The sequence below is a fragment of the Zeugodacus cucurbitae genome, chromosome 6 (genome assembly GCF_028554725.1).
Source record: "Zeugodacus cucurbitae isolate PBARC_wt_2022May chromosome 6, idZeuCucr1.2, whole genome shotgun sequence".
NCBI classification, from domain to species: domain Eukaryota; kingdom Metazoa; phylum Arthropoda; class Insecta; order Diptera; family Tephritidae; genus Zeugodacus; species Zeugodacus cucurbitae.
In genome coordinates, this window is record NC_071671.1 from 1,134,985 (window position 1) to 1,159,160 (window position 24,176).

Consider the following 24,176-nt stretch of genomic DNA (forward strand, 5'->3'; position numbering starts at 1 on the left):
GAGGTAAAGGCATATTATCGCAGTCGATTGAGACGACACGGATCGACCTCCGCGCAAACACTGGACGGTGGACCAGTTTAACACAATGGTACTAATTGGTGTTTTAGGTTTATTGAGAGTTGTTGTTGTGTCGTTTGTCATGTGTTGTGTTGTCTTCGTTTGAGAAAATGCGAAATTTTACGCGAATGCCGGCAGGAGGCCCCCGCCAACAAAACCAATAACTAAGTAGGAAAATGTGGAAGATTATAAAACCAACAAGCGCTATGGCTAACTGCCTGCCTTCGTGACCGTAAGCGGTAGTAGACCGCTGGTAGAAGATTCCGCGAAGCCGCGGTTGCGGGCAGGTAGTGTTTACGGAGTCCATAGCTGTGGCTAATGGCAGTGCCGATTGTTGAGCGTAACACACAAAAACGCCCTCGACAAGGATTTCGTAAACATTTTTAGTATTCTAAATTAATGTCAACCGAATGCGATAGCTAATGTGAGCAGCGATGTATGAGCCATTCAACATTTGTGAGCATATTGTTTTGTAATTTTTTCTTATTTTGGACAAGAATGACGGTAATCATTGTACATAATTTCGTATTTTCGTTTGTTTGTTGACGCATTTGGCGAAGTTGTTTTAAGAAGGTTGTCTTTTTATGCGGATTTTTGGAATATTTCTGAACATATTGTTTATATGAGCGTCTGTGTGCGGAGGAAAGGTCACGAAAAATTCTATGCAAATGTGACAAAAATAAGTGCAATTAAAATTTAATACAAAAAGGCAAATCTTTTTGTGTTTTCGGCGAGTATAAAGAAGCATTCGGATTGAGGCAAGGACACTTGCAAACGGCATTTGGTTGAACTAACGCTGTTAATGATGGACTCATTTGTACGAAATTAATTCAAATATATTGTCAGCAGCAATTTTAAGTGCCGAAAAACATTTCGTGCTCTGGAAAACTAAGTACCGTTGTTAAGGACTTTAAGCGAGAGAAGTCAACAAAAAAATAATAATAACTGCACATTTCATTAGTTATTGGGGGAAAATAATGCAGCTGAACGCGTTCTATTTTCCTTGAGGAACAATGATGCTCCGATCAGATACAAGCGTTCATGTGAAACACACGTCAGACGCATTCCTTCGGAGAGCTGATAAAGCAAATGCGCAGTTTCTAAGAATACACTATTTCACCGAACTATTTTGCTGATGAAATCAGCGAACCACCCCAAAGGTTGCTACCACCTCGCAAAACTTACTTGCTTACCAAATCCATTGCGCAATAACACGGCGCCACGGTCAGCAGCGCATGCGCCCTGCCAACTCCTCGCCGGCTTTCGAAATTCAAATTCCAACGCCTCGTCGTGAGCCAGCGCTGGCAAACAAAATGGCTGGAACGTGTCCTTGCGCACTTCAGTCGTCGTAACAAAAACTTTCACACGCGTTCGCCGCCATTGGAAGCGCTCTCGCAGTAAACGCGGAAGCAGGGAAAGGCAATGCAGTGAAGCGTAAAAGGAAAGGAGGGAAATGTATGCGCTGGCCCTTTGTTGTAGTGACACAAGATTGACTAGAAGTCTAGAAAACTTGCCATTCCTGCTTTTGATTGTTCTTAAGGGTACATACATCTGTATGAGGGGAAGTGTGTGCGCATGAGTTTGGGATTTCATGATATGAAAATTGTTTTGCGCATGAAAAGATTCTTGTGTATGAAACTATTTTTTATTTGCTTCAACTTTCCCCTCACCGCTGACGTCTTATAATCGCACTCAGCAATTGTACAAGCAGCGTTTTTTATAATTATCGCAATCGAGAGTATCCAAGGGTGACTGCAGCACGGCAACTCCTTGTGCTCAGCGAGTATTGCTATGCTTGATGGATTTCGACAGCTGTCGTGTAAAGAATCGCTCGGTCGACCCGCCTGCCGGTCGTTTGTTGGGCTGCTAAATGTTGTTGGGTAGTGAAATTGCCATTTTTATTACTTTGCAATCCTTTTGCTGCCTCAAAGAAAACTTCACTTTTTGCGCTGAAGGTGAGCAGTTGTATAAGGGTGTGTCGGTACATAAGAAATTAGAAGAAAACCCATAAAAAGTGATTGAACTTCAATACATTAAAGTTACGAGTTGGCGAAATGACTACTCGTTAGTGATTTGGTTGCCAGCAAGAATGACAGAGACAAGATACGTCATAAATGAAACGAATTGTCAAATATTTATAGTAGTTGTAAACAATGGTTTCGCTCATGACGTCATGATTTATGCCCTCTTCTGTCAAAAGCACTCAAAAAGTAGCGGTACGAATCTATCATTCTTGGTTATCAGGTAGTATCTATTAAATCTTACTGATTTCTATCATATTCGCCAGATGGCAGTACGTCTTTATGTGTCTACTTAAGCTGCATCTTGGTGTCGGTTGGGGTTTCTACATTGCCCTTGCAAGGTCGTTGGCTATTAAATACACATTTTTTCTCGAAGTCTTCAACCTTTTCTTTACGTTTACATCTATTTGATCTATTTCACATCACTATGAAGCCTCAAAGCAAAATAATTGTCATGCACGAATGCAGCATATAATAAAAAGACAAATTAAATTCGAGGATCTTTGCTCACAGAACCACCCCTTTTCGATTGCTCATTCCAACAGTGAAATCACAATTCGCACAAGCTGTGGATGAAACGTAGCTCGTTTGCCATTTCTGCGCATGCGCACAATAGAAAATACTACGAGATTTATGCATGTAATAAAAATTTAAATTGTTTCAACCGCTATAACAACACATATGCTCATACTATAGTATATGCCTCGAATTATAATTTTTAATATGTCTATGTACAGTTATTCGATACATACGCCACAAATGATAGTGTGTTTCTACGGCACTCAGTAGTCACAAGCCAAGCGCACACCTGGTCACACGCAAAGAGTCTATAACTTTCATGTGGATTTCTTTTATTTTACCCTCTTCAATTCCCTTAATTTTTATTACTTCTCCCTTGTTGCAAGAAACCCTCTTAATAGACGAGTGTGTACTGCTGTTTGTGGCATGATAAGATTCTACAGACAAACATGTATTCAAATAAGTGGTAAATATGCAAATGAGTCTAGTTTCTGCGCAATAAACTTGAGTGTGGTGTATTAGAAGTATTAGGTTAGTCACCAAAGTGTTCAGCACTACTCGCCTGATAAGCAGGTTATTGCCTGGTGAAAATGAAATATCCTTGTCGAGATAGTAGACCCAATAAGAGAATATAAGAATAGTGATTTCTAGAAAGCTGTTGCAGGTTAGAATAATTAAAATGAAGTCTATATTAAAATTGAACTTTTCTTAAAATCAATACCTTCAACAGCATAAACTTGTAATCGCCAATAAATCCTTTTGGAAATCAATGGTGGTTTATAGAATTTCTTTAAGGACTATTTCTCGGATTATTCAGCGGATCGCCAACCTAATTATAGCTTGTAGAGAAGCTAGAGTTATAAGGATCCCCCAAAAGAATAATTTTTAAACAAGCGATTACAATGGAGCTCCTCTGATCACATTTAATCGAAGCATGAATAAGTTCTGAAAGAATTTCTTCGAATTTTAGAGTTTTGGACCAGAGTCCACATTTATTTTTCACAAATCTAGTAAGGATTCAACATTCCAAATAAATTTCCATGATCTGATGCATCCATAAGGGGCCATTTAACAATAGTTTTGAGTTCTTTGGTGTGGTTGCATCTTAGACAGAGAATCATAGTCTGCTTTTCGACCTGAAAAAACAAAAGATATCTAACCAAGCACAGCTTAAACCCACTCAACTTGTATTTTCTTTACTTATTTTGGCTAAAAAGGTGAAATTTTCCAAGAAGTGAAGACGGTTTGTGGCCGCAAAAAAAATAGGACATGAAATTAACAAAAAAATGTGCTAGAGCCTTTAGGGCTTTAGACCTTATTTACCAGATATTTGTGCATGCCGCACTCGGTGTTGTCAACACAGCATGACAAGTGCATTTTCCCATGCGCATTTACTCCAATTTCTCAACAACGAACATTTCAAGGTACAGATATCCATAAATGCCGCTACAACGTGCGAACATAACCCAACAAACGTTCCTCTTCTTCTTCTTCTGTTTCTTCTGTATAAATAAATACAATTTGACTTATTAGTCTGAGAGTCCTTTTGTTCCTTTCATTTGTGTGCGATCGTATTGATAACACCAATACCGCTATTGCGGCCGCCGAACCGAGCTCGAACTCTCTCGGTCTACCTGTGCGAGCTGGCCAGTTAAGCCCAGCGCTGCGTGAGAATCTATTCCACTTGGCGTGTTTATGCATTTAATTTGATCCTTTTCGCCGTTGCTACATCCCTGCTTCGTGCACTTGTTTCGTGAGAATGCGAATGCGGGTGTGTGTGCTCATGTGTGTTTGTGAAAGGATATTGCGCTGCATTGGAATGTGATAAATGAAAGAGAGCAATGAATATGTTCTCAAGTAGGCGCTACCATTTATTGATTCACAACGAATAAGATCGAGTGTGATAAACACAATAAAAAAGTGCACTGTCGGTGATGTGATGTGATGTGCAGTTGAACGCGACGGGAATCACTCTGATCCTTCCCACACAAACTTTGTGTGCGATGTGCTCTTTGGTCTTTAAAGTGAAGTTCACACGCACTTGTTCTATGCTGCATTTTTGCCTCGATTTGTTTGCGTTGCTGTTTCGTTGATCGAAATAATTCCGAGAAGTTTTTTGTTCGCAGGATAATAGGGATTATTATTGGTGGCTGTGAAAATAAAGAAATTGTGTCAAAACTATAATTGAGAATGCCTTTCAGCGCTTGTTTGTTTACACAGCGAGTGTATAATTAAATTAATTCTCCGCTTGAAGGCTGAGAAAATGTGTAATTTGTGGCATTTATTGAAGTCCTTGAAAACTAAATGTTGGGGAGTATCGATTTTAATGGCGTACATGGATGTATTTTATAGTATATCATACATTAAAATCTTTGTTGTAGCAAAAAAGGACGAAATTATACATTATCCTTGCGATATCCTTTTCGCATAAAATCGATATACGCAATTTTCTGTTGGAATTTCTATCTGAATTCCTCCTCACGAACCTGAATAATCACTCTTCGCTGCAAACTTAACCTGCGCAGCACAATCATCATACGGCATGTCCTTGAATCCTTCTCAACTGGCGGTGTGGCAACTCTTTGTCGCCACAGCTGCTTAACTGCCTGGTTTGCCAAATCAATTCCTTTGGCACACAAGTATGTTTCCGCGAAATATATTACATTACCGAAGTGTCGCTAATTGCGCATATCCTTGAATATCCTGCGTAAGCTCAGCAACATAAACATTGCATTACCACTTTTCAGCGTTCAGCATTCTGCGCGTATTGTGTCAGAAAGGCTGCAGAGTGACGAATTTGTAAAAGTTAAAATCTACGATCCGGTTAATGAGCGAAAATCCTTGAACAGCAAAGGATTCTTAGGTCTCGTTTATGACCCAAGCATTGTGCAAACAAAGATGGTCAAAGTGATTATTTCCTCTTTGAGTTGTTGTTGTTGTTTGTGTGTATTGAATGCATTCGAATTCGTAGAAGCCGGAGCGTAAGGATGCGTCAAAGGATAATGCGGCAAAGTGTTGTAAGTCAGTTTGCTAGTTGCCGATGATTGCAGTGTTAACGGCAGTTAACGCGAATTTGCAAGAGATTTTGTTTGCCTGCCAAAGATCATGTTTTTCACGAGTTTTCACTCGTAAATGCCGTATTCGGCTAAGGATTTGTATGTAGATATGTATAAGTAAGCAGTTTTTGTTGAACTATTGCATAATACTCGCAATACGAAGGGTTTACAGTTATTTACCGTTAATTTATTATGCAATTCACGCCTTTTAGGATACACAAGGTTACGTAAATTTTGTTGAAGAAGTTAATTGCAAGTAAAAGAAGTTACGTAAGCATTTATTTTGTGAATTCTCCTCTTCGTGTGGAAAAAGGATGCTAATGGGTTCTGAGATTCGTTTCCAGTTATCTATCAGTTGAAAAAACTGAAATTGCATAAACGGCGTACGTTCTAATGAACTCTGTTGTTTTGAGGAAAAAAGGATAATTGTGAAAAAACTCAAAGGAAATATTTTAGGATTGCGTAAGATGCGTACGCTTAAAGAATTCGCTGTGCTTATGGCCATAAAACGACTCAGATTTTCTCAGGAAGCGTCAATTTCATATTATGTAATGTTAAGGAGCAAATTGCTTGTCTTAATGGAAAGTATGCCTTTATAATTTAGAAAAATGACACAAAAGGATTCTATGATTTTCGGACAATTCCAAATTGTTTAAACAGGGCCGTCTTTGCTTTTGGTGTAAAAAATAGGAGTCATAACGAGAGATATTACAAAAATTATTCAAAGCTGACCTTAAATCGAAGCGTGATTACTCTGATGAAGAAAGCTATTTGGTTACAGCTCTCAATTAATTTTCAGATTCTATTAAGATCTCAATATCTACAAATATTACTATTATCTCCACAGTCCTGGCTCGGAACATTCTTCCATTAAAGAGCTTTAAAAACCAGCTGAGAATCTTCTTATCTTAGTATCTTAGTTATAACGGAACAATGCAGTGAGCTTAAGTTGGTCTCTCTCTGGTGTTTTTAGTAGAAAGTTGGGTTATGTTCGCTGGCTCTAATAAAGAAAAAACTCTTCCCTACCACCCTTCAGAGAGATCTCTATATAGATATAGGAATATTTAATTTATGAGAGAGATTCAACTAGTCTCTGATAGAAGATTGTATCCTCAAACTTTTCCGAAGGAGATCTGTGTAAATAAATGTAGTTACAATAGAAAAATAGTAAGAAATCTCTGCGAATGGTGATTAAAGAATTTTACAAGATTCTTGAGGGCGTCTTTTTATAATATTTTTTTTTTACCCTAAAAAGTGTTTTTTGATTATGGTTTTTCCAAGGAACACCTTTGCATTCGATAATCTCTTATTTAAGTATGTTTAAATGTACTTCCGAATTGGTACAGGTATTATAGAACAGGTATTATAGAACAGGTAATCTACCAAGAAAAGTATCTTTCGAATGCAAATACATCTGTACTTACACGCTTACGTAAACATTGTAAAGTGTTTCACCAGCATATTACCATAGCGTAGCAGCAAATCCCAGCTAAGCTGTTTGTTTACAAATAATCTTCGGCTTTCTTCTGCCACTGCATTTCGCACAGCCGTTAATTTGATATTTTCTCAGCGCTTACTTCGCTGCATATCCTTGCTCATGCACTTGTTTCGCGGTCTTCGGTCGATGCACTCGCTCAAACACACACACCCACGCACACATTCCGAGGCAAACCGACTGAGTTTTGTGTATTCCTCGCTGAGGGTGGGCATAGCGGCAGCAAAGAACTCGTATTTTTTACCTTTCTTATTTCAATGCGGCCTCTTGTGGATTCCCACAGTGTGAAATACAGTTTCTCCTCTACTTCTTGTACTTCCTTTCGCTCGCTTGCAGATTCTTTTCATCCAATATTATTGTCTTCTAGCGTCAATGTGTGCGTGAGCCGCTGGAAAAGGGGGCTGTGGTGGTTTCTGGCTGCACGGCTTTTTGCATTTGCATTGTTTGCTTTTGCTGTGCAATTTGTTGCTGCACCGGAAGGAAATTTCATGCGGTTTCACTGGGAAACGCATATTGTTTCGCATGCGGAACTGTTTTTTGCCGTTGCATTTCCACTTGCTTCCCATAGTTGGACCCAAAAGGGTATTTGTTTGATTAGATAAATGTGACAATTTGCGTTTTGTTTTTCTAAAGCGGAATGCAGGGAACAGGTTCAATTGTTGATTGTGTGGGAGTTTCGGTACACACTTTTGTGAGTTCTTTGAATGAGTTCAAGGTGAGATGTTACGAGAGATTTTACACCGTATGAGTGGAGGGTGTGGGAACCATGAGATTTGTATGGAAAACAATTTGCAAAGATAATTGTTTTATTTTAAAATAACATTACACGTTCTTAAACAGATTGGTTGTATTCAAAATGTAATAATTTTAATGTATTTCTAATGAAAACATACAATTATTTGTTGCTGAATGAAAATAAGGAAAGCTGGGAAAATTCAAATAAGTGGAATGTCTAGTAGTTATTAAAAAATATAGCGCTATCAAAAATACAGCGAGATCTGTAAATAAAAGTAGAGTGAAAGTTGTAGCAAAATTGGCAAAGCTTCAAGCAACAAGCTTTCATAGTAACAAATGAAGTGAAAGCACATGTGCTTTTCAAAAGCTCAGGTCAAGCTCAACAACCTTATTTAGTGATTTTAAGCATAAACGAATAGTAGTCCCGAGAGAGTTGTAGCGTGCCACCACTCTCTTCAAGAGCTTTAAGCTTTTTCTGGAGAGGAGTTTTGTGAGGAAGTTACTGTATAAAAATACAGATATATAAATTTAGATAATTTTACAGACAATAAAAACGGATTCGAATCATGAGAAAGGATGCGAATGATGATATGAAATGGGTCAGTTGGGCTCCCACGCATTTCAATAGCGCTATGTAAATACTTACAAATACGTAAATAATGTGGGATAATGTTAGAAAATCGTAATTGGATACGCACAAATAAAGGCGAATACACTTGAAATCACTACTTTCAAGGACAGCAAAACATGGCTCGCCACTTAAGGTGCTCCTATGTAGGCATACAGGCAATCAGGTAGTGGTCATAGTATAATCTATAAGGAATTCAAGTACTTTTTTCTCTATAAATATATATGTACATATGTACATGTAAGGATCAAATTGTACGCACATATGCATGGAATCCTTTGTGCAACTAAATAGGAATGCAATAGCCTTGAATATTCTGGCTGCCTTGCATTTTTTTGTGTGGTTGGTTTGTGCACAGCGTTAATTGGATCTGCTGTGATTTGAAATCGCCGCTGCTCGAGTTGCATAAGAAAAGAGAAATCGAAGAATTCTTACACATACGGCCGGGTCACTTTTTTGTGTCTTCTCTCTCTTTATTTGTTATTTATTATTTGTTCCAATGTTGAAAAGGACATGCATTTATCATGAGCTGGTAGTTGCTGCACAAAAAGGACTTGTTACATGAACTCGTTTGTTGTTATATCAACAATATCATATTGTTGTTGTACCCATAATTTATACATAATATATTTGATAGGCATTCTTACAGAACAGAAGTGTAGTGACCACCACGAACGCTTTGCACCGGACCTCGCTTACCTTCGGCAAATAATTTGTAATGCATTACTATGAATGTCAGCGCAAGGCGGAATGAGAGAACACACAAGGGAGCTCACCTGTACTGCTTTGTTGTTGTTGTGATATGCCTTTTAATACCACTTCATTTTTGAGTGGCGGCGCAGGAACCTGCAATTATTGATAGACAAACACGCTCACCCTCCTACTTCAGCAAACGATTGCTTCCTTACTTCCTCGATCTCCCTTTTTTATTCGTGCGTTTTATTGAGCGGCCAACAATGCGCCGTTATGTTCAAGTACGTCTACTTGAGTGTTGTTGGGCTCTTCTGTTCCGGTTTCTTGATTTCTTCACTATGTCGAATTGGTTGGCCTTTTCACATTCAATTATGATACACACACATTCTTACAAGTATTTGTTGTTGCTGTCACTTCCGGTTTTTGCGCGAGTTGCTTCTGTCGCGTTTTGCTCATTGCATGACATTGAAGGGATTGTGCTTCGAGTGTCTTTTTTTACTTTTCTAAGAAATTAATTATAAATTCTGATTTTCTTGATTTTGATTTTGGAATTTTGAACATCTGTTTAACGAAGGATGCATATAGATGTGTGTTTGTATGTGATGTAGATGTGAAAATGAGAGTAATCTGTGCAAGTTTTTCAGGTTATTGACAGCTTCGTAAAACTATTTTGACATGCTGTATTTTCTTCGTTGAGAGGGTTGTGCTTTAGAGTTACCTGCTCAATCCAATGTAGCACTTGTTCACAGGTTTGATCCAACGATGAATTTCAGGGCTAAGTAGACGGAATTGGAAAACGTAAAGGATATGACTTTCAACAATGAAGTTTTAGACAAGATAAGAATTTGAGTTGTTTTGTCTAAAAACCTGGAGAGTTCCTTTGACATATCTGGAGTTTCTCAAGGTCAATTTAAACAGTCTTATTCAAATTCTCGAAGGCGGGTTTGAAGATCAGTGTCTATCTGTTATTCACACGTCTTTCCCAGATTTGGCGCTGCTGAATACCTGATTTTTAGTTGTGAAACAAGTTTTAATCTGTCTGCCGACGCTCGGTTTTATGCTTCCACACAGGAGCCCTTTTTTAACCCCATGTTCGGGTAGTAGAACATCATTTCCATAAGCTTCGATTATTTATAAGTGTTCATTCTCTTTTTCGCGTGCTTCAGTGAGTGAGTGAGTCGGCACGTCGGAATACAACAAACGAGCTCATTCATCGATCAGTCTGGATCTTTTACAAGAAGTTTCATGTAACTTTAATGTATCGCAAGGTCCAATACTACTCTTTCTTCGTTCATCGCTTTTTTGAAGATCACTGATATTAGCTCTTCATTAAATTTGAGGGCAGATGAGTTATTTAGAGATGTGATACTCAATATTCATACGCCTATACTATTATTATATACTCATCCAATTGCTGTATGACAGATCCCGATACTCGAAGAAACTCGCTGTGTGAGGTCGCGTTCAACTCTAGTGCTTTAGTGAAAGTTGGAAATTTCTGAGCTTCTTAGATAAATGGTTAGCTCTTTCAGACGTCTAAGCTGCACAAGCGTTGTTATTGTTGCTCGGGGTCTCTCAAGTGGATTTCGTGCCGACGAAATAGCTCTATTTTCCTTACAAGACGTCAAATGGTACTCTCAGCGCCACCTTTTGGTCAATAGTGCTGCGATTGTGAGAAATACCTCACAATTTAAACAGTTGCAGTTTCGCCTTCCTCTTAGTTGTTGCTCTCACATGTTTGATACCACTGTATTATTAGCAAACACGCAAACCGACCAAGTTATGAACCATTTTGAAGGCACTGTTGTTTGAGAGGCGCTGTTTCTGAAATGAAAATGGTTATAATGCCAGTGATGCTCAAACTGTTTTATAAAATTGTTATTTTTTAAACGAAATTTTATTAAATTTAAGAAAGTAATCTTAAATAGAAAAATTAAATTTATGAATTATTATTGATATGAAGTACATTCAATGCCTGCATATTTGAGTGATTTTGTTCTTAAATGGGTATATATTATCAATTTACCCGAGCGACACGTCTACCTCTCACATACACAAGTGCCTTTGTATGTGTGTTGTTTTAATTCTTTATTATCTTTTAATTTTTATTAGACTTTCGTTTATTAGCTGCGGCTTTAGTGTATCCACTTTGAGTTATATTCGAGCTTTGTTGTTGCACTCTTTGTTTTTATTGCTTTCTTGGGCAGGAAGCCACCAGCCGCTCCTTATGATGACAATGGTGATGTTGAAGCCGAGAGGGGCAGTCGGGTAGCTGCGCTTGTTCGGCTGTGAATGTAATATGACGCACGCTCTCTCTGTTCGCCGTCTGTTGGTGTTGGTTATTGTCCTTTAGTGACTGTTTACGACAAATACGACAAAACACACGCTGAGGAGTAGGAAATTAAAAATGGCCGAAATGAAGTTACAATTTTTTATGATTTTCTACTCGCGAAAAAAGTCAACACTACAATAGCACACATGCCGGTTGACGAAAGTGTAAGCAAGCCAAGCAGCAAAAACAGTAATAAAATAAACATGAAAAACACACAATAAAACGTATTAAAACAAGTAAGGTAGACTTGAGTTCGGGTGCAGCCGCAATTTGGAAGTAATCAAAGGGAGAAAACTTTAGAAGACTTTATAACTGCTTGATCTCCCTTAACCTTGCTAGATCTCAAGCTTGATGTCCCCTAAACCTTAGACTGAACTCCAGTTTGACCTCACATGATCTCTAATTTGAATTCACTTGGTCGTTGGCTTGACCTCCCTTGACCTTCAGTTAGTACTCGTCTGACCTCTAGCTTGACTTCGCACAATTTTTAGTATGAGCTTCCGTGACCATCAGTTCTCCGTTCTCTTGAGACCTTGTTTGACTTCGCTTAGGGGCGAATGAATAGTATACAGACATCCGAAATTGAATTCGACTCGTCGTCCTGATCCTTTTGATAACCATATCTATATCTATAAGTTTTCGTTGTTACAAATAACCGTGAGCTAAACAACTCAGGGTTTACACTCAGGGCAATATGTTCCGAGAGCATAAATTGCCAAATAAAATAAAGAAATAAATTGCGAAAATAAATAGAAGAAACTAATTTGGCTTTGAAGGACAGTGCTGCATGTTGACCATGTCTGAAAGAGTGTGTGTGAGAGAGAAAAGCCAATGTTTGGTACTTAGTGCCGGGGCAGGCTTTATGAGAAAAAAGCTGTGGACAATATCCAATTAAGAAACATAACAAAGAGAGTGGGCATTCATTTAAGTTACCATTTTAATTTGCACAGCTAAATATGTTCTATGTGAATGTAGTAAACTAAAGCAAATAACGGTATATTCTTTAATTGTTTAAACTTCATAATTCGTCTGAAATTAAAGAAAATGAAATTTTAAGTCTGCACTAAAGAATATCTATTACAATTTTTCGTTTCCGATCGGTCAGCCTGGAGACTTTACCTCAGTACTTGCAAGGTGTTTGCATCACTTTCACCTCCAAAGGTTATGTCACCGACCTTCAAAGTAATTCTGAGATTTAAAAACCTCTGTCAAAACCATTCACTCGTACAATACTGTCTAAATTCTTGGAACCTTTAAATTGTAAATCTTCAATTACTTCTTCGCTGTTTCTAAGACAGCTTGCACTTTCTTTGCCAAGAGCCAGAAGATAAACACACAACCAAACGCGTGTTAGTCAGCTGAATAATTCTCTTTGGATTAATCGTACATTGACTCTTCACCAACACTACAAGCCCACAACAATAAAGACGCGCAATGTGTGAAACAGGTTGTGATCTCAGCGGCCGCTTAGCCTTCGGCCAAATACGAACGAATAAATATGCAATTATCGGTGGCACAGCTTCCGTGCCGCGGCAACGCGTATGACCCGCTTTTACTTTTATTTTTCGTCTACGTTCGAAAGCAGTCGCCGAAGGTGGGCGTTCTCTTAAAAGTCATCAACTTGCCGGTGCGAAGAATGAAAGAGAAAGCAAGTGGGTGTGCAAAAGATACAAAGAAGCTACGTAGTGAATGCGCGCAAACGGGAGAAATTCACATAAGTGCCGGGAGGCATTAATAACAGCTGATCGTGAGGCTGAGCTTAGTGTTGCCACATAACGGGTTTTGTATTTTCAAAATCGTTTATCTGGCTGTTTTTTTATTCCGAAGCTCATTCCGAAGTCTACTTAGGCAACGCAACTACAAATAACTTCTTAAATCCTCCCAAAATATCTGCTCCTGTATGATTTTGTAATAATTTTAACGGTATTTGAACGAGTGGAATGATACAATTGACTTTTTTCTGCAGAAAATAGAACCGGGATGTTAAAGAAACAGCGAAAGTTATATAAATTTTTATCTTCCGGTGCACTACTTGAAAATTCCAGCAATTTGGGTATTTTTTTCTCAGATCTGGCAACTCTTTTTGTACACAACTGCTAATGAGCACAATGACTGGCGGGTTGTGTTAGAAATTTAGAGAAATTATGAAAAAAGAGCGCATTTGATTCGTATTGATAACCATTTAAAGCTCATACGCATGCGCAGTAGCTGAAGAGCAATCGTACTTGTTAGATCGTTTCCTTTAGTGTGTTGAAATTGAAATACCATTCTTTGAAATTAGTTGAAAGTTTTGTTTTAAATTCCAAAATGTTGTTTAAATTTCGTTTGAGTTTCGGCATAATAAATTTTGTGAATATAATCGTTGTGGCGATCGGTTTATTTGAACAGTGCAACCATACTGTGGACTTAAAGGCCGGCCATAAAATATACATAAACTCACCTTTCTATCCAAATCCATATCCGGCGGGCACTTCCTGTCGTTATACGCTAAGAGCGCCAATGGATTATCAGTTGAACTTCAAGTGCGATATCGACATAAATGTGGTAGGGGGAAAATGCAAAAATAGAATTGTTTTAAATATGAAAAGAGATGTGTGAAGAAAGGAGAGAATTTGGAAAAAATTGCACGAAGGTTGTTTGACTCGAAATGGAATTAATACAAGGATGATTTGAGGTTTTCAGAAACAGGCTTCGGCTTTGTTTACTAACTTGATTTTGGAAATAACTCCTCAAATGACTCCTAAGCTTGGCTCAAAGTGTTTTATGTAAAGCAGAAGTCAAGACTGGCGCACAAGATACTCTTTTTTAAGTGATGGACGAGACTTGATCCACCAGCTTTATTGAGACATTTTCTCAAAAATCAACTTTTCAAGATTTAAAAATAATACTTACGGCACATCTTTGCGATAACAAAAATTCAATAATCCGCCATATTCTCCAAATTTAACGCTCAATTAATGCTCGCTAATTGTTTAAATAAGCTCATATAATATCAAATTGGCGCTTTAAGCTTCATCTTCATTGTTGATATTTGCTGAAGAAAAAAGTGAATTTAATGCGAGTCAGCGGTGAATGAAATGCTTAGCCAAAGCCTTGGCGCCTCCTACCGCAGTCTCCTCCCCTGCGTTACTTTCCACTTGTCGGAGTAAGTCAACGCTTCGAGTGCCATAAGCTCATCACGTTTTGACTACTCGCGCACATTAACTATGAAAAAGTGAATTTTTTCCTCCAAATTTCGAGGATGCTCTTAAGCAGCAAGTTAAATATTATTTTTATAAAACTTTATTTACTTCTATAAAAACTTATTTTTTTCGACACACACTCATTCCATTGCTCTCACTCCACTGCTTTCGCTTGGTTTATTCTCGCTCGTTTGCATAGACATACGCCGCGTCCGCCGCCCAGTTGAGTGAGCGCTGTTATGATGAGATTTTCTACTTCAACCGTGAAGGAAGCGAACTTTTATCCGGTTCGGAGTATTTTTGTGGCCGCGGCAGCATGGCGAGGAGAAGCTTTCTCAACCGTGCTGTGATTTCATATATTTCCACGCGTTCTCCGCGCGGGCAAGGTGGTTACGATGTGAAAGGTGTCACAAATGTGGGAGTACAGAGCGCTGCTAAGCCAGCAACAGCAACAACAGGAGTTGGTGTTTTAAATAGCACAACAACAACTTTGAATTTGATCAATTCATCGAATGTACAAAAAAATCACAGCAAAAAGAAGCAGAAAAACAAAAACAAAAAACCAAATGGCACTAATGTCATTGGGAATCATCATTTAACCACAACTCCACGCCCATCAGCGTCGACTGAGATTAACAACGCATTCGCCTATTTGGCGACCCTGCTCTCCAACAGCATAGAGACGAGCGTTTTCATAGCGCCAACCACCCAAAAGACGCATAAAAATAAGAAACGCAAGAATCAACGCCGCAAGGGAACCAAGCCAACGCAGCGAGTGCCAACAACAGCAGCCGACACAGACACAGATCTTTTGTCCTTCTCTCCGCATCCACTGCACACACTCAACGGTCGGAACGGCTCTAATCCCTTGCTGGACGCCACTTCAACGGAGAAAATATCAGAAGACTTCTTGAATGAGTATCAGTTGGCGACACCGGCATCCGAGTCTTTGTCTCAACCTGATTACCGCATTCTATCAAACCAGCCAAATTATAATGGTTATCCGGGTGGTGTGGGGAAGGGTCGTTTTTCATGCCTTGTCGAGGCGGTTGAGTCACAATGCGACTGCGGTTGGAGCACACATTCGCTGAAGGTCGTCGGCGCATCGGGTGTGGCGGGCCTCAACGAGTACTCCTCCATGGCCGGTGTATTAACGGTGAATTATGGCAAGATCTTTTGTGGTGCGGTCATAAGTGAGTATTTGTTTTCTCCGTGTTGACGTTATGATTAATAACTTTTATAAAATGGGAATCCTACTGCAATTCCAGTTCATCATCGGTTTTTGTTGTCCGCTGCCCATTGCTTCTTATCTGCTGCGACAAATCGATCGGAGCTGATACAGGTGGTTGTCGGCGAACACGATCTCTCAACTGGTAAACTAAAATATTTTAAATTTCAATGAATCACTGCCAATCGCGCTTCAACTTCTTGTCCTGTCTTTCAGTGCTCGAATCGGTCTACACTCGTTACTACAAAATCGACACGATCCTACGGCATGAACACTTCCGCGCCACAGCCAATCAGGTGCGCAATGATATTGCACTGCTGCGCACCAGCCAAACGATCGAGTGGAACCGCGGTGTCGCGCCTGCGTGTCTGCCCTTTCGCTCCATCACCGGCACAGATGGTGGTCGGAAGCCACCGATAGCGGGGCAACGTGTGGAGACTGCAGGTTGGGGCAGCATTTCATTTGGCGGTCCGCAATCCTCGCTGCTGCTCACAGCACGTCTGGATGTCATTAGTGCCGAGGATTGTCGCAGATCATTGGGGGCTCTTCCGCCGGCCACTTTCTGCACCTACACACCGGGAAGGGATACTTGTCAGTATGACTCAGGTGGTGGACTGTATCTGCGGGAAGGTGGACGCCTCTTTGTGGTGGGCATTGTGAGTTATGGTTACGGTTGCGCAGCGCGACAGCCATCGGTGAACACAAAAGTGGCCTCTTATATACGTTGGATCAAGGATAATACCGCGCCGTTGACATATTGCATCAAATAGGTGGCAATCTCGGAAACTATAGGTTCATATATTATATTTATTAATCGAAATGATCTATTATGCCATGATTAATTGAAAATAAAGTTATTTATATACTGAAGATTTCATTCAAATTTGAGAAGTTTTCGCGAAACATTAGCGCTCCTAAAAGTATACTTCGAATGTTTGTTCTTTTAAAAACGTAATATACTTTAAGGATCATATTGATTCTCGTCCAATTTTCTATTATTATTAATAAATAAAATAATTAATCAAAAATCTTTAATGAATAGAAAACACAAAACTCCTTCGAAGTTAAGTACATTGCTCTCGAGTATCTCCGCATAAGAGCTACTCAATTGCGGTAGGTGTAATTTTTAACACTTACGCCTGAATGCAAATCAATCGGAGGCATTTAACGCTTCAAAACGTTTGACAAATAAAAATACTCTCTTGCCTCTTCATCTCTCACAGCCGCCAACCGCTCAATACCAGCTGCTTGCACTCAGTTGCTCATTTGAACGGAAGTGTTGTTGCTAATTAGCGCCTGCAAGTATGCAATGCGACTTGCTGAATGTATATATTGAAGTGGTGGGCTGGTACAGGATACCGCGGCTGTCAGCGGTGAGCCCGACAGTTTTCCAATTAAATATTTTATTACGAAACAACCACACACACACTACTGCAACGGCGCACTGTGGGGATACGCATTGAGTTCAGGCGCCTGGGGTGCTTTGCCACCAATTCCGATATGTCAATATCGAAACAATTTTTTTTGCAATGCTAGATTTGTGACGCTTTGCGCCTCTTCTTCGGTATGCGCATTTGATATTTCGCTTTGTCGATTTCTTTTCAAACACCGTTAAATAATTGAAATGCTAACGCATAACATATGAAGCATGCTTTTAGGCTTAGTGAGTGAAGAATGCATTCGAATGTGTTTTCGGTGAGTGTGTGTGTAAGATGTCGAGTTGTGAGTGAAGAGTGCGAGTAGCGAATTGAACTTGTGTAACCAGAGACTGCTTAAATGCGCTCATGTTTGAGCTTTTTAATACAAAATAAGATTCGTATTTATTTAAAATAGAAATTCATATATCAGAGGGAGAATTTAGGGATTGCTAGAGCATAGATGTCTTACGATAAGTGTCCAAGCTTAGCCTCAGTTATCTGTGGTCAGTTATTGTGACTGTTTTTTTTCGTAAAAAGCGCACTTTTAGGCGCTTATGGAGGTATTTAGGGAAACATGTGTTTAGCAGGCCTCCAACCGATTTCGGAATAAAAGGATTTCTTTCTCGTTTTAACCACTAGTGCTCGACCTCTGAAGTGGTTTGGTTGGTTTGCATCGCCAGCAAAAAACGAAGAACTAAACGGAGCCGGAGTATGGGAAAGCAGCTTTACCAATCATCCATGAACCACTTTGGCCAATATCCGCGCCGTTTTCGAGCGATCTTTTGATTAGAAAAACGTTCCCAAGGCGTTTTGGTGGCGTGGCGGCATGGAATATTGAGCACTAATTGCAAAACAACCGCGCTTCAAGTGCACACCAACGCCAACAACAACAAAAGCAAACATGAATGAATGAGTCTGCAGCGCATTGCAATTTCCAATTATTAAGGAAGGCGAAAAACGAGGCGCTCAAACAGCGCCTAAATGCATGCAACAAAATTGTGCATTGCCTTTGTGTGCATTGACAGGGTTGCATTAAGGCAGCCCACTGCAGCAGCCAGTTCGATGGTACCGGGAAATGCGCAGCCAAGTGGCGTGCGGTCTGAGTGCGCTTAGTTGCGCTTTCTAAGCATTAATTTGGCGTTTTAGTTGTGCTTTTGTTGGTGGGATTTAGTGTTTGTGTTGCACATACGCCATACTCATGCATATCCGCCTAAATATATGCTTTCAATAGTGGCGCATTTTTATTTCGCTCATTTCTTCGTTAGACGCGCTGAGCAGCGCGCTCGGCGGGTATTTGCTTTGCTAATTCTTTTTCATTCTAATTTTCGTTAGAAAATTCGCAGTCGCTTTTTGTACGCCTTTTTTACGTGTAAAGGATTTTTATATACCGCTTTTGCGCCTAAATGCATGCAAAGTATGCCAACTAACGCTTGCCTATTCATTAGCGTTGCCACAGTGCAACACAAAACCAATTTAGTATGCCACACAACACACATACACTAGCACTCACATATGTATATGGCAAAATGCATCCTAGCGCGTGCATGTGTGTGTGTGTGTGCGTGGCATGCAATGTGATTGCGAAAAACGACGAATGCGAAATTATCGTAAAAATACTAAGTGCAGTTCAACACTAGCTCGCACATGACTAAGTAAAGAGCGCGCCAGCACATTGATGCCGATGAGCTTTGGCGTAGGCGCAGAAATTAGAAACGAAATTGGATTGGTGGCTTGCTGTGGCGCTCGTCGTTGGCTCCGCTGATTGGTGAAGTGGGGCATGAGGGAGATGCTCACTGCATGCATTTTGGCGTTGAACGTCCAAATCGTTGGTTACATGAAACTTTGCTGTCAAACGAGCTTACCATGCACCCATACGGCTCAGCCACAGATAGTTAATGAAAAAAAGTAGAATATTGTCTCTACCTCAAATTGCTTTCAAAAAAAGGAGCTAAGAAATTTGAGCTTATTCTCTAAAAGTCTTTAAATATGCTTTAAACGCCTCGGGAAACAGTCATTGAAATTTCCGTGATTCAAATTTATTCTAATATTTTTATACCGGTGGTCCTCAAGGCTACTACTTTTGAGACTTGCTTCTAAGAAGCTTCTTTTTCAATAGTTTCGTTAAACTTTTAAGCTGTGAGGGCTTTGCGTGATGATTTTATCCCAAGTATGGCTTTAATTATCATATAATCGATCATTTCCAATGATCCAAAAAAATAAGAAACAATCCAATGGAAGCCTCTACGAGATGACCGCTTTCTGCGAGCGATAACCACAACCTCAAATTGAGTACGAATATGAAGCTCGAAGATTGAACTTGAGCTGAAAGCATTCGAGTATTATTTCCAAGAGAACGATAGAGGTGACTTCTATGATCTGAGCTTTGAATTCCTAGGTCTGTTGGACAATATTGAAGTTCCTGAAGGTTAAATTCTCGTACCGTATCGAAACTTTCCTGAAAAATGTCCCCTCATCGGCTGCAGTGTGGGTCTTTTGGTGTATCTTTTGTCACTAAAAATTGTAGTTCCTATAGATAAGTTGTTTTTTGGGATTCATATTACGCAGTTTCTCACTTCATATTTGTCTTATAAGGGCTTAAATTCTCTATCTGCTCTCGTTCGCAATCTCATTAGTATTTTTTTCTTAAAACTAATTGAATTTGGTAGAAGTATATAAAATATTTTAATATAAGCACTCTAAACGCTATGGTGTAGTCTCAATCCAAAGACACTATGTTTCATATGTCCTTTGCCACACTTAATTAGGCACTCGCCAATTAACCCTTCAATGACAACATAATTAACCCTTGACAACAACTTCCTGCGACATCAAAGATTAAAAACGCAAAACAACAACTAATTGCCACTTAAACTCCAACGGCGAGGCGAAGCGAAAGCCATTTCAGGACATAACCACTTTTACTTTAGCTTGAATGAACGTGAACATGAACGTGAACTTGAAAACGCACGCCAAATAATTATGCAACAATTAAGGAGCAAATTTATGCGGAAAATATAGTAATTATGGCAAATGACAATGAAAAAATGCGAAAAATCATAGAAAAGTAAAGCAAAATCTAGAGAGCACTTGCGCTAATTTGCGCGCGGGACATCAAAGCGTATACGTAACATGGATGTGAGAGCCTGTGTGTGTGTGGAAATTTGTGATTGCAGTGCTTTGGTTCTCGTGTTGCAAACGAATAGAAATGAAAAAGTGCAGTTTAATTGCGACTGAAGTAGGAACTATGCAACAACTAAATGAGAGAAAAAGCTCTAAATAACAACAACATGCAAACATAACAAATGTAATAAAAATTATATAAAAACACGGAGAAATTATTTGAGGACCCCAGAAGCAAGCGCGTAGACTAACCGTTAGCATATTTATGCAACAACAAAAGCAAAAACAACAACACATAAGCACTGCTACTAATGAAGAAGACATGCAGTCGGCATGGACTATGTCTAACAATTGCATAGTGAAAATGCCAAAAATTAACTTAGCAATGAGCAATGGCTGCCTCTGCCGCACTTAATGCTCGTTAAAAAAATGTTGTAGTTGTGATTGTTTGCCCGTTAATTGCATAGAAGCACTAAAGGATAAACAGACAAGCTCCGGCAAGGACACGCCGAAAAAAATGCAAGACCGCTGTGGCAAGCTGGCGAGGGAGGGAGTGTGGTAGAGTCGAGTGACCAAACGCCGATGCATGCTCTAGTATTTATTTTTGTTGTACTAATTTTTTTTTATTATTTTTGTGCGCTTTTATTTAATAATAACGAAAAAATGCAAATATAAATAAAGTGAATTTGCAGAGCGCTCGCGAAACGGGGTCAGCGGCGGGGCCAGAGCGCCAACACTGACGACTGAGGCATTGAAGTGGGCACGGCTGACTGCTGCATGACGGCGAGCGGTGGGTGGCGCGAGTGTTGCTGCTGATGGTGTGGTGTGCCACTTCAGCTTTGCTGCCACTCGGCGCGGTGCAGGGTGGCAGCACCAAAGAACTCTCGGCACTGGGTAGCCCACTTGAATTAACCCTTTTTTGTTGTAATTTGCCTTCTGTATTCTGCCGTTTGCATTCTGCTTTTTGCTCTTGCGTCGTTTCGCTTCTTTGTTCTTACTTTTCGCATTACCACTTTGTTATTGTTGTTTTTATTTCATTATTATTGTTGTTGCTATTGCAGGGATTGCGGGTGTCACGTGGTGTGTATGTGTGTGTTGCCGTTTCTTAGCGTTTTTTCTATGCCACACTTTTTTTTCTTTCGGCCACTTTGGCGTGAAGTGACTTTGTTGCAACATTGTTCGTTGTGTGTATCCTTTAAATACAACTTTGCTTTGTTGTTTGTTTGCTGGCAAAATCTGGACTGATGCGGATGTTGCAACTGCCGAGCTGCATTGAGGAAGTGACGCTTGGATGTTTGCTGCGGGCTGGCGAGCGTCAGTCGGGCAGTCAAGTGTCCTTTTTATTATATATTTTTATATTATTGCACTTAGATGTTGTTACTTGTTCGCTTTTGTTATGCCCCAATACGGCGATACAAATGAACTTAAGCGCTTTGTGTGTCATCGTAAGGGCAGGCGCTCTTTGGTGGGGCCAAGCCGGAAGAACGTTGACAATAACAATTATGAAGAATTACTTAAGTGCACTCGACCACATTTGTTCATAATAATAACAAGTGGAAGCGACTCAAAACTGCATTACAATCGAGCGGCTAGCAAAGGGTGCTGCAAGGAAAGCTAGGAGCTGTAAGGACAGTATAGGGAGTGCGGAAAAGCAGAAGAGAATTATAGGGTGATTTTTTAAGAGCTTGATAACTTTTTTAAAAAAAAAAACGCATAAAATTTGCAAAATCTCATCGGTTCTTTATTTGAAACGTTAGATTGGTTCATGACATTTACTTTTTGAAGATAATTTCATTTAAATGTTGACCGCGGCTGCGTCTTAGGTGGTCCATTCGGAAAGTCCAATTTTGGGCAACTTTTTCGAGCATTTCGGCCGGAATAGCCCGAATTTCTTCGGAAATGTTGTCTTCCAAAGCTGGAATAGTTGCTGGCTTATTTCTGTAGACTTTAGACTTGACGTAGCCCCACAAAAAATAGTCTAAAGGCGTTAAATCGCATGATCTTGGTGGCCAACTTACGGGTCCATTTCTTGAGATGAATTGTTCTCCGAAGTTTTCCCTCAAAATGGCCATAGAATCGCGAGCTGTGTGGCATGTAGCGCCATCTTGTTGAAACCACATGTCAACCAAGTTCAGTTCTTCCATTTTTGGCAACAAAAAGTTTGTTAGCATCGAACGATAGCGATCGCCATTCACCGTAACGTTGCGTCCAACAGCATCTTTGAAAAAATACGGTCCAATGATTCCACCAGCGTACAAACCACACCAAACAGTGCATTTTTCGGGATGCATGGGCAGTTCTTGAACGGCTTCTGGTTGCTCTTCACCCCAAATGCGGCAATTTTGCTTATTTACGTAGCCATTCAACCAGAAATGAGCCTCATCGCTGAACAAAATTTGTCGATAAAAAAGCGGATTTCACATTTCGAACCGAACACTGATTTTGGTAATAAAATTCAATGATTTGCAAGCGTTGCTCGTTAGTAAGTCTATTCATGATGAAATGTCAAAGCATACTGAGCATCTTTCTCTTTGACACCATGTCTGAAATCCCACGTGATCTGTCAAATACTAATGCATGAAAATCCTAACCTCAAAAAAATCACCCGTTAGTAATCAGAGGACAGGAAAAATAGATAGAAGAAAAATACTCAATGTGTTTAACATTTTAGTGGTTATGTAACGGGTTCAACAATAAATAGAATTTCTTTAATGAAATTTATAATTCTCAAACGGTTAAACAAAATGCAAAGAAATATTAGACAAGTGTCTGAAATGAGTCTTTTTCTGTATAATCTCATGCATTTTATTTCCGGTGACTAGGTCGGATTTCGTAAAAACAATATAATCCAATGGAGAGCTTATGCTGAAGTTCAGTAAGGACGTGTTTATCTATGGTTCTCATAATGAGGATGAGGATTTATTGCTGTCGATTTGACAGTCCTTGGTCGAATAATTCGGGTCCGTTCCGGTTATATAGAACCAACTGTCGTGGGAATGGTACCCATGCTTAAGGCCGATTGACTCCACTCGAAAACTATGCAGTTGGAGTTTTTAATTCAAGAAATCGTTTGTCCCTAACCTCTATTTAACTTTGAAAGCATGCTTATTTAATTCATTTTTGAAGACCTATGGGGCTTTTAATCTACGCGTCTTGGCTTCTTAATGTTCTTTTTAACTAAAAAATTGAGTAAATATTATGTATCTACATACATAATCTCATTCTTTAATCATTCACATTAAATTTGCAGTCAGAGGCGAAAGGCCTAAAACTGCTCAGCAAGTAGTGAATATTAGTGTTGTTTTTGGAAAGTCAGTGCTTTAATTGTGATTTCCCATAAACTATAAAACAATTGTGTTTGAAATGTGGAGTAGCGGGTGTGGTGGCCAGCAAGAAGAAGGCCATTTTAATTTAAATGCAAATTAAGTCTTTTGTCATCGTAATCAGCAACAAGAACAATTGCAGCAAGGAGTCTCGGAAAGCGAATAACTATTACATGAAGATATGAAAGACATTCACTTACACATACATACTTACATAACTAAATGCATAAATTTAGTAAAATTCTGCAATTTCTTACATAACTTGACAGAAGTGTACATATTTATGAGAGTCAGTACATTTCAGCACAACAACGGTAATTTCTAATCATGACTACAAGTGATATGACGAATGACAGCTTAATTACACTT

General features: G+C 39.4%; 2 protein-coding genes across 5 annotated transcripts in view; both read left to right on the top strand.

The window, feature by feature from the left end:
* The window catches only part of LOC105213350 (pneumococcal serine-rich repeat protein), a 289,615-nt gene that overhangs the window by 22,576 nt on the left and 242,863 nt on the right, over positions 1–24,176 (top strand). The window lies entirely within an intron of this gene.
* LOC105213353 (uncharacterized) lies at positions 11,435–16,811 on the top strand. Its single transcript, XM_011186093.3, has 4 exons — positions 11,435–14,080; positions 14,918–15,911; positions 15,987–16,091; positions 16,163–16,811. Exons 1-4 carry the CDS (start codon positions 13,844–13,846, stop codon positions 16,714–16,716), a joined length of 1,890 nt encoding a protein of 629 aa, XP_011184395.3. The 5' UTR covers positions 11,435–13,843; the 3' UTR covers positions 16,717–16,811.